This window comes from Aedes aegypti, chromosome 3 (genome assembly GCF_002204515.2).
Source record: "Aedes aegypti strain LVP_AGWG chromosome 3, AaegL5.0 Primary Assembly, whole genome shotgun sequence".
Classification (NCBI taxonomy): Eukaryota; Metazoa; Arthropoda; class Insecta; order Diptera; family Culicidae; genus Aedes; species Aedes aegypti.
In genome coordinates this window covers 25097718-25111724 of record NC_035109.1, presented here as the reverse complement: position 1 = coordinate 25111724, position 14007 = coordinate 25097718, and the positions used below count along the sequence as shown (strand labels likewise).

The window sequence follows — 14007 nt, the reverse complement described above, 5'->3', positions numbered from 1 at the left end:
ATTGCAAAATTATTACATAACATAAACCACTAGCTTTCTTAGAAGGCATAATCTGTAAGAAGGTAATCGTTTTCTAATCGATCGTGAACCGATTTTGAAATCTATGTTTTGATTCGAAAACAGAAACAATCCGCATCTGAATGCCGCCCACTTTGAAGCTTCTCTCAAAACATTTCGTTTGATTATCTCCCGTCCGAGGCAGTTGGTCTCTGCAATACGGCATATAATTACCGCCACAGTTTACGTTTCCAGGTTATACAGGTGATAATTGGTCGCTTATCTGCGACGGGTAAATCAGTGAAGGCAAATCGTTTCATTGGACTGTTTGGTCCGAGTTGATGTAACAGAATATTTTTCATATTCGTACATACACTGAGGATACGTCGCCTAAGATTTTCATATGATCTTTTCTTTGAAATACCTCAAAAGAAAGTTTATATGAAAATCAAACGTCTTTATTATCAAGAGAACACTATTATTTACTATTAACCAAGTAGATTCTTGAAGCGCCAACGGACGTGTGTGTAAAGTACTAGCTTTCTAATCTGGGGTCCTTGGTTCGAATACAGGAAGCGACTTTTTTTTATAATAAATCTTTGAGCTGTTTAGTAGAATACCTACGTATAAAATTATGAAAAACCGTAAAAAACCGTGTAGTACACAACACTGAAGAGGGCCTTACAGTTGAGGTCGAATTACGCGTTTCTGTCAAAGGATACGAAATCTAGTGGAATTAAATGATATAGTACTAAATTCGGTTTTTTATTTTTTTTTTATTTTTGAATAACCTAATTATAAGATGCCCTATGAAGGACATTTCATAAGAATATCGTTTGAAAATTAAAACTTTTTGCTTTGTCATCTTACGCTGGTACAAAAACGTCGTAAGTGATTGGGAAAAACGGTGTCATTAAGTTTTTGTGGAAAAACCAGAAGTTTTAAAGTTTTGAGAAAACACGTGATGATAAATATCTCAAAATCTGGGTTTATTTCGTAATGAAATCAGAGATAAGGTTTTGATTCTACTCATTTTTTTCAAAAGCCATGTGAAAGTTACTTACGTCGATTTGACAAAGTGATCGAGATTTTTTGTATGTTTTTGTTGAAATCGCTTTAGGTATACAATGTCGTTTTAATTTTTTATTTCGCAAATTTGCGGACGGTTGATAAACATTCTGTATGCACTCATCGTACCCGTCCGATATGAATAAATGTTACGACGAACCCATATTTGAACAGTGTGGGACCCGTTATCTTCTAGCCGTGCGGGTTTCTGAGGATTAAAATCCTCATACCCATGCCGTAACGACGCCGTGACGCCAAAAGGCAAACATACAAGCTTTGCGTCACCGGCGTCGTCGGTAACTTGGGCTGAGTCGTACGAATGTTGGATGTTTTCTAGGAAAGTCATGCCTGATTGTTCATAGATCAAATAATGAGCAATTCTTGCTTTGAGTAGATGATATGAAGATCTAGGCGTGGAAAAGTCATTAATTTTTACGGCCAATAAAGCGCTACTCAAGGATTTATAAGCATTATTTAACAATTTAGGGAGAATTCAGACAAGAATCAGTTTAAATTTACACCAAGTGCACTATTTTGATACGCATTGGTGAGCTTGTTTTATATTATTATTATGGCTTGCAAAAGCTCGAAATCATCTGCTATATACTTATCAGAAATTTTTTTTCCGTATTTCGAAAGCCTGATTTTGTAACCGATCAGGATGTTAATTGTCTCGCAGAAACTAGGTGTCCGAGAGGCATCGGGAATCGTATCAGATACGCGGTTTGTACAGCACAACATAGGAACATATGAAGTTATGACAACTATGAGAATCAAAAACTTTTCGGAGAAATGAGCTGTTAGGTGAAACGGAAAATTCGATGTAATATTTCTAAGAAGTGTTCAAGAAATTCAATGGATAACTCTTCCAGGGATTTTTCCAGGAATTCCTCCAGAGAATTGCCACAAAACAGGAATGTTTAGACAATTCCTTAAAAATACCAGGAGGCATTTCTATAAAAAAGAAAAAAACATATACAATACAACATTTTTTTTGAATGAAAAATTCAAAAATAAAACATAAATTGAACACAAAATCACAATTTTTATTTATTTAAATTTTATTCAAAGAATCTTGATAGGAAACAGATACTTGGGATAAAGTTTTATAATGGAGACTTTTCTAGTCAAAAAGTTTTTCTAAGCACAACTTTTGGTCTATTTCTCAAGATTCCACAGTATTAGTCTTATTTCTCTCTTCTGACTTAATGTTCTTAATGAAGAATCGCGAATAACTAGTGAAAATGACCTATTTTATTAATCGGATACTAAAGTTTTGCATTAAAATTAAAATAAATCTAAAATGGCCACTTCTTGAAGAGTGAACATGATTATCATTATGGCTCAGAATAATTTACAGATTCTTATTTGTTCATCAAAACCTTTTTATTATATCGAAAAACCAACATTTTTGAAATCGGTCTCCATCATGAAATTTTGCCCCAAACATCCATTTCCTATCTCTGGTGAAAATTTGAAAAATATTAAGAATGGGGTATTCGTAAAATTAAAAATCTATGTTTTATTGTAGTTGGAAGGGTCGACTGGTACTTGAATTGCTAATTTATTCGGCTATCTCAGTCTTAATGTTTTACAACGATTTTATTTAATTCTGCCCGACGTTTCGGCCACGGATTTTGGCCTTTTTCAAGGGTAAAATTGTCTATCGTTTTGTCCTGGTTGAAATCGTCGTTTCTTCTGTCAGTTTTTTGTAGTCATTGCTTTTTTTTTACTATTTGTCTGAAAAGCAATGACTACAAAAAACTGACAGAAGAAACGACGATTTCAACCAGAACAAAACGATAGACAATTTTACCCTTGAAAAAGGCCAAAATCCGTGGCCGAAACGTCGGGCAGAATTAAATAAAATCGTTGTAAAACATTAAGACTGAGATAGCCGAATAAATTAGCATCTATGTTTTATTTTTGAATTTTTCATGATGAAAAATATATTTTCTTAAACAGTTTACTACAACTTCTCCATATCATGTATATCTTCAAAATTTACATTTTCGGAGCTAGCATTTTAAAATAAGTAGTTTAACTTAGCTTATCTTGGACTGATTATGGTTGATGTTTAGTAATTGACCGAACTCAGTGAAGATGCACAGCAAATCAACTAGAAGTTTGGCTGAGGTTGGCCAAAATCTTCTTCAGTGTGACAATTCAATGCCTCTATTTATGCAGAGTCAATCACGGCGCCGGCCACGTCCTTGCAGTCAGGTGGGATTGGGGAAAAGAATATAAGTGTGTAACTTTTGCTTTTTGAAGACCGTGTTTATCTCTGCATCTGCACAAATGTTACTGGAAGTAATGTTTGTAAATAAAAAAGGATTGTTGGATCACGGGATTAGAATTTTTCTAATGAATTGCAAGCAAAAACTCATACGCCATTTCAAAAGTAATTCTTGAGTCAAAGTTATCGCTAAAACATGGGTAAAATTAAATTTAAATCGAAAATTTCTAATAAGGCTGATCCACGTATTAATTTTCTTTTATGTCACCGAAAATTTTGAAGGGGAGAAAAAAAGAAGATTCATAATTTTTTTGACATCACTCAGGTTTTTAAAATTATTAAAGTGAAAAACAGATAAAATATTGACCCAGAGGACGATTGAAAAAAGTTTAACAACTATCGTTAGAAAAAAAAAATGAAAAAAATTACTTTTTTTTTCATTTTTATTTTTTTGTTCCTTATTTATTTTTATCCCCCCCCCCTCGTACCTTCCAAGTGGTCTCGGACATAAAAGAAAATAAATATTTGTATCAGCCTAATTTCGACTCATTCTGTAGATGAAATTCGTTAAGAGTCCCTGGAAAATCTCTTGCAGGTTTCTCTTAAGTATTTGCAGGATGTCTGGATGATCTCCAAAATCAATTCCTGGAAGATTCTAAGGAGCGATTCCTGGAAGAAACTGTAGGAGAAGGAATCCCTTTATAAATGGCTTCTGGAATAAGTTAGAACATCATCGTAGCATCTCCTGGGAAATTTCTTGTGGGACTTCCTGAAAGAATATAGAACCCTTTGAAATGTTTTTTGGAGCGAAGATTGGAGAAATCGGAGAATGAATTACCGGAAGAATCTACGGGAGAAAGTCCTTGAATAGATTCAGAATAGACCCCTACTACTTTCTGAATCACATACTAAATCCAGCCCACAAATCACGCGCGCAATATATCGCTTTGATTTCACCAATCAACTGCTTCACCTCAACGGCGACAACAACTATCATGTAACAATTTGATAAGATTAGATGATTAGAAAACGTGCACAACTCAATGCGTCGAAGGATTGGCATTTCTCGAGGACTCAAGTTGCTCAAGACGACTTCGTCTGCAAATCATTTTACGGGGTTTGTCCCAGTCGGAGAATTGCAATTTGCCGAATGTATCCACATAATCTGCCACCGAACGATTAGATAAATTTGTGGGGAAAACGTTTGAGAGAAGATTAGGACTCTGCGTAAGACGCTCAACCTTGGGGGAAGAAAGCGAACATTTTGCAGATAGCGGCTTGTCTACAGGATTATTTATCCATCAGAACGGAGACAACGGGTCTGCAGCTGCAAGGGATTTCTGGATTTGCGTGTCTATTTCCCGAATAGTTTAGATTGATTTTACCTATTTTTTACCAAAATTATTGCTGGAGGTCCAATCATTGATTACTGATTTTGAAACAACAATCACCGAATCTCCATGACGCTATAAATAAGCAGAAGATGTAGTATATCCTGATGTTTAATATTTTGGTTAAGTGGCTAACCAGAGCGAACTTGTGCCGTAAATAACCTTTTTCTCGACAGCTATTTGGGTATTTGAGGAGTTAATGAGCACTGCTTTTCATGCAGGGGGTTCTGCTTGAATCTCGCAGGAAATTCTGTCGAGTGATTCGCCTTAAACAAGGCTATCCATGAGGACTTTCCGCGATAGGACTGACAGCTAAAAGTGTGTATGCAACTGAAATGGAAGAGTCAACCAAACATGCACGTGTTATCGGAGCTTTACATTTTTCTTAGAACGGTCACTCCGATCACGAAACGTCAAAAGCTCATGGTAAACAAAAACTCAGCTGATCGCAGGTTTTAATTTGAGCTCCCGTAGTTGAAGTTCTCAAGGAAATTAGCAATGCACTTTTTATTTTGCCTTTGTATACTAACGGAAAGCTTAACATCAGAAAATAAGGAACGTTGGCCTACTATTTCTTTAGTGTTGTGTCTTTGAAAACGTTAGTCAGGGACACATGTCACCCATGGTGATGGCCATTTCTAGATTCCGATATGTTTCACCTTAATGATGAAACATTGGTCGAATTAAAGAAGAGTTCCAAATAGATTTCCTGGAAACAGTTTTGAGCGATTCTTGAGGTAAACCGTAGATGAATTTACTAAGGAATCTATAAAATGGCTGAAAGAAATAACTGAAATAATCGACGTAAAAGTTGAGCAATTCTTGTAGGAAAAACCTTTAACAAATTTCTTCAAAAACTCTGGAATAAACCCTTGTGCATTTTATTGAACGAATGTATGTAGGGATCTTTGGAAGATCTAGTTTAATGATCGGTGGAAAACCCGAATTGGTGTCAAAATCTTTAAAGGAAATTCCTGGGTAGATATTTCGAATCAGAATTCATTGCAGGCAGAACAAAAATAGTGAGCTTAGAGAGCATTTTGGATAAAAATAGACTTTAGCGACCTCCCATTAAATATAGAGACCTGCATTAAAAAGGAAGCCATGTCTATAGAAAGAGACCTGCTACCAGTTACCATCGTTATGCAATCTTTCAACTGCAATCGATAACAAAGACAACAGTACTTGTTTTTAGAATGTAATATACAAGACTTTGAAACTAAATGCAACACAACCAACTATCAAATATGTATGTATGTACCGTTTCACGGTACATACAGTACTGGACAGAATAAAGTACGCATTGGCCGTTTTTCCATACAAAATGATCAAGTTTGGAGTCTTATATCTCGGTTTCTAGTTGTCCGATTGACCTGAAATTTTCACCTCAGCTTGAAAGTAACCTCAAATTTGCTTTTCTAGCCTAGTTTTTCATAAACGAACTTTCAAGTTATCGCAAATCTCAAATTTTGATAAAAATGACAAAATTTTAAAGTAAAAGTAATTTTAAAATAAAAATATTTAGAGCAATATGTCCTTCTGCAAAAATGTACAATTTGATAAGACACACAAGTTTGCAGAACATCATTTTTCGGTAAAACTGATTGTTTTCAAAATATTTTTTAAATTAAATTTTGCAATTTTTTGCAAATTGAGAGATTTTCAATAATTTAAAAGATTGTGTTTCAAATGCAGTGATATTTTAATTGAGTAAAATCTATGTTATATCTAGGCTGTGGTGAAAATTTCAGATCAATCGGACCACTAAAAGCTGAGATTCAGATCTCCAAACTTGACCATTTTGTATGGAAAAATGGCCAATGCGTACTTTATTCTGTCCAGTACTGTATATCATAAGAACGTAACTGCAAATATCGATTTCTCTTCATCAATTTTCTCTTCAGCTATTTTTGATTCTGTAGGCGGTACGCATCCAGAGCAGCACAGTTTGTTCGAACTCAAGAATAAAATTATCTCTTGAAACCATTAAAAGTTGTCAATTGTTGAAAATGTGCAATTGCACTGAATTGAAACGCAAAAAGCGCAAAAGTCTGAACGAAAGAAATAAATGAAAACAAAAATATGAACGAGAATCGAACTTCCGAGCTCAAGATCACCAATCTGCTCCTCTACTCATTACTCCACCAGCTCTTCGAACAATTGCTTCGCCAATGCATAGTGCATTGGAGATCACATGGCCACACATCAAAGCTTGTTGCTTACAACTTTACTGTACCCTTCGCAATACAAGTTCATTACTGACAAAATAAGGCCACGGATGAAGTAATCTATACTTTTCGCAAAAACCTCCGCGCAAAACATGAGAAACTCGTTTTAAACAAACAAACTGATGCTAGACTATGTTTTCGTTGTTAAATGACGTAAGGTGCAACTCAACCATATTGCAACTGGATTGAAACAAATAAACTTCTAGCTGTCATACACGTAGTTAAGTGCAACTTTCTCGCAACTGGGATGATTCTTCTTGAGTTGTGGGTATGAAAACGAAAATTGAATGCAAGTTGCGGATGCTTCAAATGAAATTTATTTGACACATAACATTAAAACCGGCATTTTGAGAGAAATTTCAAGTGTTTGTTTGAAAAGTTCCTACAAATATCTTGATAAACTTGACTTTATTGCTATTTGCAAAGGACATTTGCAGCAAATCTCGTCGTTTCAAACATGTTGAATGTCAACCACTTGGGATCGTCCTTCATCAGCATGCAATGTAGCTTTGTAAAATGTTACGAAAATCGATTTAATTTTGTTTGCTGATTCATCTTTACTCTCATTTTGCAGCGTTTGATCGGGCAATAAGAGCGCAATTCAATCCACGATGATAGGAGGAGTAATGGTTGAATAGTAGGGTGTGGCTTGTTTTTTCGAAAGTTCACAAAACCAAAAACTCGTGTGCTCTACTTCTGAATTTTCTGAATTCAATAAGAAGAGAAACCTCAAAGTTTGATTATGAAGATTTTGTGTCCCAAAAACGTTACAGTCTACCATATATTACTGTTTCAAAATAATTTTCCTGAGTGTAACAGAAATTCCCTGAGAATTCCAGGTTTTTTCCAAGTTGAATAAAATTCCCTGATAATTCCAGGTTTTTTCAGGTAGTAGGCACCCTGAATATACTGTCGTACCTGTTTTAATTGTTGCTCTTTCTCTACAAAGTATATTTATTTTGTAGAACAAGCGAACAACCATATTGTAAAAAAATTGGAATGTTCTCAACCATGTTTCTGCTCATCAACAACACCCAACTGTACTTGTATTTACCAACCTGGCAATCTTAAGTTCTGCTTCATTGTCTAAACATGTTTATGCTGAATTACTAAAAAATCATGGGACTGAACATCAAAGCATTCTGATAGCAGCCAAAAAAAAATTAATTGAAAAATTTTCGGTTTAAAAGATTTTCGAAAAAAGGACATATTTTACCATGTTTTACTAATTCAAAAAAAATTCTCTGATTGTGGCCCTGAGAATTGCAGGTTTTCCAGGTTGAATAAAATTCCCTGATAGTTCCAGGTTGTCCAGTTAGTAGACACTCTGTAATTGTACTAACACTTCACTTCACTTTTGCAGAAGAAAAAATAAAGTACTAAAAATCACTAGTAAGGCTAGCAAATACCTTGAAACTATAATGTGTTGCTTATCTTGACAGATAGGCCTATTTCGACTGTGAATTACAGACTTCTTCATTGTCGAGTGAGAACTCGAACCATGAGATTTCTTCTTCAATGTGTTTTGAATTCAAAAGAATTTTTGGTTTTGTGAATTTTCGAAAAATAAGTCGCACCATACTGAATAGTCTATGCTGACCACGCAAACACCATGGGAGAGGGAAAATGGGATGGTGTAGGGTGTTAGGTAATTAGTATAGACTTGGCACACTAATGCAAAATGTAATGAAATGGTAGGTCAAACAATAGACCATTTCCGTCAAACCTTACCCCCCATTTTTATATTTTTCTTCGAAAGGCGTATATTTTTTATGATTATTGACGCTTTCAGATATTTTTTATATGCACTCCTGATTTTCTTACAATTTTTTGAAAATTTATGTATTCACCAAATTTGAGGTAAATTTCGCCGTGCGGCACAGTTGTTTCAACCCTATGGCACAACAAAGTGGAGATTTTTCCTCAACGATCAGTAACATCCCTGCATTGAATGTTTGTAGACATAATGAAATGTCAAATCCCAGCACACAACAAAACTGGCTCGCTCGCTCATATCCGGGATGCTTCGCAATTCGGGCGAAACAAATAAAATTTTTCCCCTAGCGATAATTTAATTATTGACTTCGGGGTAAAGCACTTAACAGGCGATATTGAAAATGATATCCATGACAGGCTTTTATGTTTGGGATGTACAGACATTCTGCACGTTTCGGCGAAACTTGATAAGATATTTTTAGAACCAAGTAGCAACGAGATTGTAGGAGATATGTGTAATATTCATAGAGGTTTTGAAATAGGTTTATTAAATGTAAATTAAATTGAAAAGATTTAAGTTTGATTATATTTTCTTCAGTTAGGACTGAAGATTGTACTTGAAAATTTCATTTATTATTTTATCATTGATTGTTATTGATTAGTTAGATAAGCCCTAATCGCAAATCTCCCTCGATATAAAAAATGAGCTGCATTTGATTATCAAATTGTGGTCCTCACCGTCAACAGAATTATAAGGACTCCCGGAAAATGGCCATCAATGTAGCTTCATGCTCTACTACCAATACGGAATCCTACATGATCACAACAAACATCCCCTTCATCTCCTTACCGGAAGCAGCTGTGGTGCTCCATGATTGACTTTACGAATAGTCCCCGGAATGGATCCTGCTCTCTTCCGATTTTGCGACCGGCAACGAAGTTGCAAGCCCGGCAGCATATTATTGTTATTCCTCGGGAATCGATACCTATAAAAGCTGTGAGAAATCAAATGACATGCCAATCGAGAAGCCATTGAAACCTCGTAGCTTCCGGATTTCCAGTTAGGATCAAAAAGCTTTAAAAATTATATTAACCGAGATGCCACGCAGTTAAATTTTCGTCGCCACTATTCCGCTTGCCATAAAACCAGGAGAGAGTTACTCACCGGAATTATTCTAGGTTATTCAACAGCAGCTTCGATTCGATGGATACGAAAACCTTTATTGTGGTCATGAAGGATTTCGTCGTGATGGTTCTGGGGAGTCTAAGAAAAAAAAGAACGGGGAATATGTAGGCGCGGGCAATTAGCCTTATGTCTCCGATGGTGGAACCTGTTTGATCTTTGCACGCCTGACATAACCTCGTAACTCCATATGAAAACATGTCAACATTTTCAGCAGTGAATGTCAAAGAGCAGGACAATAAATTGAGCGTGATAAAAGAAAAACAGAGAAGGAGAATCACGAATCAGAAAGAACAATGTGGAGACCACGGTGGAACAGCTGATCGAAATTCACCACAACGTGGAGATAAAATCATAGGGGAAAAAGTGGACCGTGGGGTAAAATAGTGTGCCGCCAGTTTTTCATAGTTTGTCAATAGTTAAAGGCTCCAAAACATATCGGTTCCTTAGGAAAGTTTGTTCAGTAAATTGACAGAAAGCCAATAAAAAATTTTCACGGAAATGGTCTATTGTATTGATTATTTTAGAACCTACGAAAAAAAATATTTAATATATTGACACATATTTTAGGCTGATCGGTAATCCAGTTCGCATGGTTCATCAATCAACTCATTACGCGTTGTAAAGATGGATAAATTATGTGTGAAATTATGGATACATTATGAGTTGGAAAAATTATTCATCAAGTGGCTCTGTAGCTTAGGTGGTACAGCACTCGTCTAGCATACAAGAGTGGTGGATACAAACCCCACCTGAGCAAGTGATTTTTTTATAAATTCACTCATAATTTATCCATCTTTACCACGCGTAACGAGATAATTAACGTAAATAAATGTTGAAATAGTGTTTTGAATAACATTAATAATGAATTTGTAAGGAAAAAAAAATACATAATTTTGTGAAAACAACTACTCGAATCTTATAAATTCGAGAAATAAACTTGGAATAGTAGCTTGAAATGAAATGAAAAACAGCTAATTATAAACAAAACAAATAGTTATGCGACTAAAAAACTGAGTGTACTAAAGTTGTGTTGAACGTCGTTGTTGCACTTTGTCATGTCATTCGTATGATATTCACAAATTTAGTATTTGTCTGTCAGATTAAATCTTCATTGTGATTTGTTGTTACTGAAATTAGAACCCACCATGTCATCCAAATACCTACAAAGTCAAGTATGTGTAACTATTTGTGGAACCTGAAATGATCGTTGGTCGCTCAAGATCTTTTAAGTCAAATTAAGGTAAAGTTTAATCGAAGCCAAACATCAACAAACATCGTGATGTGGGCCGCGATATGCAGCAGCTAGAGCACCACTGGTTTAGAATCACTATAACCTACCGGTGATTCTAAACATGTTGGAGTACCGTCAAGCTACCATTCACCGTGCATTTAAGAAAAAAATGCACTTCAATGAATTGTATAACTTTTCCAAATAATTTGATGCGTACTAGAATACCACTACGTTTCGTGCAATTATATAATAATTCAGGAGAAAATATAAAACTAGTGTTGGATAACAAAAAATACTCTCAAAATATGTTTGAAAATGTCATGTTAAGGTCGCCTCGTACCGTTCTATGTCACCATTTACCGTGCACACTGGTGCACCATTCACCGTGCATATAGTTTTCGTCATGATTTAATTTTGTATCTTGAAGAAACGTTGGTAATGCAGCAACTATGTTGCTAGTAGTGTGCGCACTCATTTTTAAGAGTATTAAAATCTTCATTTATAATAAAAACCATAAAAAGTTTTAAAATTTACTAAATAAATAATTTTTCATTAAAATCGTTATAGGAGGTTTGACTGTATTGTCCAAACCATTTCAAATTCGCTCAAACACTCAATATGAAGTTTTTTAATCACGACATAACAATAAATCTAATATTACCGAAGAATTTTAAGCTTTTTACAGTAATACACGGTAATGGGAACCATACATATTGAAAAGGGTCCATTTACCGTGCATTTGGGTTTTGACTGAAACACAATAAAAAATTATAAATGGCATAAAATTTTATTGCTCATACGATGAATTACATCAAACTAGTAGTATCCACAGTGTAAACTTGTTGAAATTTTGAAAAATTTCATACTTTAACGTTAAAATGAAAAATGGTAATTTTTGGCGTTTCTACTAAGAGTGTTGAAAAATCTCATTATCAAACAGAATTCACATGATTTTGACTACATAAATTAGGTTTTTCAAAATGCTTTGTGACAAAAACTTCTTCATTTTATCAGTTTTATCTTATTTTGCTGACAAAAGAATAACTTGTGAAAATTGTATGAATATTCTGTAGGAATTTGTATATGTGCACGGTGAATGGAGCCCGCACGGTGACTGGTGACTTAACGGTATTACAATATTGACAACGGGTTTCGCAACACTTGGCCCAATAAGCCAGAGCGTCAAACGCGCAGCAATGCCAAGTAAGTAGGAGGGACCTATTCTGCGCGTCGGATAAGGTGACGAATCAACGATGAAAACGCGCTCATGCGCTGGAATTACAATTCGCTTATCGGGGGGCGATCATTTGGAATGCGGCTGGAGCAGCGCGAATCAATGCCTGCCAAATTCCAAAACGCGATTGATTATGATTTGTAAACACAGAACCCCGCGTGATAAGGCCGATGAACAATTTCGCTGCTGCAGTGCAATATATCGCAGTCCTCGACGTCAGTCCCCCCAAAATAGCCTGCAAATTGCGATAAAAACTCATCGGGGTGGAATGTTCGCGATGGTAGCTGATAAGATCCACTGGACGGTTTCGTTCTACGGGCCTTACCGTATCTTCTGCTGTATCGATTGTACAGCGACATGTTTAATCCAGTTTGGCGATTGCTTCGGATTGCGTAATGGTCTTCTTACTCCACTCACTTAATTCACTTATCCACTTTGTATGACTATTTAGAACCTCGAGATTGCTTTTCGTGCGATTCTGACTCAAACCGTAATCACTTTCGCGCCTTAGCGAATATGTTCCACCTTTTCGGCAGACACTTATCGGAAACACTGATGATGACGATTCACATTCGATCAAGTTTGCCCTAGCGGACGTCCGCGCTTATCAAACCACCACTATCTCTCCGTGCAGGATGGTCAACGAAAACAACTCCCCGTTTCGGACGATCGGGTGTCACAATTCACGCTTCATCGGCTCCGTCGTCCACCGACTTTATCACATTAACACTTTCGCACCTGGACAACAAGATTAGGTACCACATGCAGGCAAGAGCGCGTACTTCTGGGTTGGTTCGTAGTTCAGCGCGGACTAACCGGCGAAACGATGATCGGACCGCAGTTCGCAACTCGGGAGGTATTTTGGATATACCTTTATCTATTTCTCACAGCAGTGTCGGGCCGGCCCATCATGTGTAAACAGATACCGGAGGCACAGATAGAGACATTCACCCGGTCGAAAACCCATACCATTATTATTGTGGCTGCTGCTAGTGCTGATGGACCGAGTTGTGGATGGAATGAGTCCACTATGAGCAGGGGACAAAGCCCTGCTCAGCGTGGTGTGACGGACAGAGTCTGACGAAAACAAAAGCGACATTCAAATAGACTAATCATTGCTTCGCCGCAAACCGATTGAATTGAACCCTGATGCGTTGATTTTCTTCTTTCTTGATGGTATTACCTTCCTACCGGGACAGAGCCTGCTTCTCAGCTTGGCGTTCTTATGAGCACTTCCTCAGATTACCCGAGAGCTTTCTTTGCCAATTGACCATTTTTGAATTCAATATCGTGTGGCAAGCACGAAAATACAATCTGCTCTGGGAGGTCGAGAAAATTTGTAATCCGAAAAGATCCTCAACCGGTGCAATTCGAACCCACGACCCACAGCTCGGTCTTGATGAATAGCTGCGCGTTTACCGCTACGGTTATCTCTGTCCCTAATGAGTTGGTGTGGTAGGCTTATCAGTTGGTATTATCTTTGGTACCTACGTAGTAGCAGCGTTTCGCGTTCTCGTGGTTTTAGTGTCGCTGTGGCATTTTCAGTTTTGTCAATAGGGTAGCCATGAAAACATGCATACTTTATGATAAGGGCGTGAAGCCCAACGGATTTTAGGTCAAGTGTGCAGTACGTTATTTCTGAGCCTAAAAACATATGCGAATCAACAGCACTGATATGTAGAGATGAGATTCTATAATATTTCTTGATTGTACCCCGTTT

At 36.5% G+C, this 14007-nt stretch overlaps 1 protein-coding gene across 1 annotated transcript in view; it reads right to left on the bottom strand.

The window, feature by feature from the left end:
* LOC5567647 (spectrin beta chain, non-erythrocytic 5) overlaps positions 1-13370 on the bottom strand; it is a 155589-nt gene extending 142219 nt beyond the window's left edge. The window contains 1 exon segment of the mRNA XM_021850914.1: positions 12613-13370. Within this exon segment, the coding sequence (XP_021706606.1) occupies positions 12613-12646 (34 nt within the window). The 5' untranslated portion in view covers positions 12647-13370.
* Between the last annotated feature and the right edge of the window lie 637 nt (positions 13371-14007).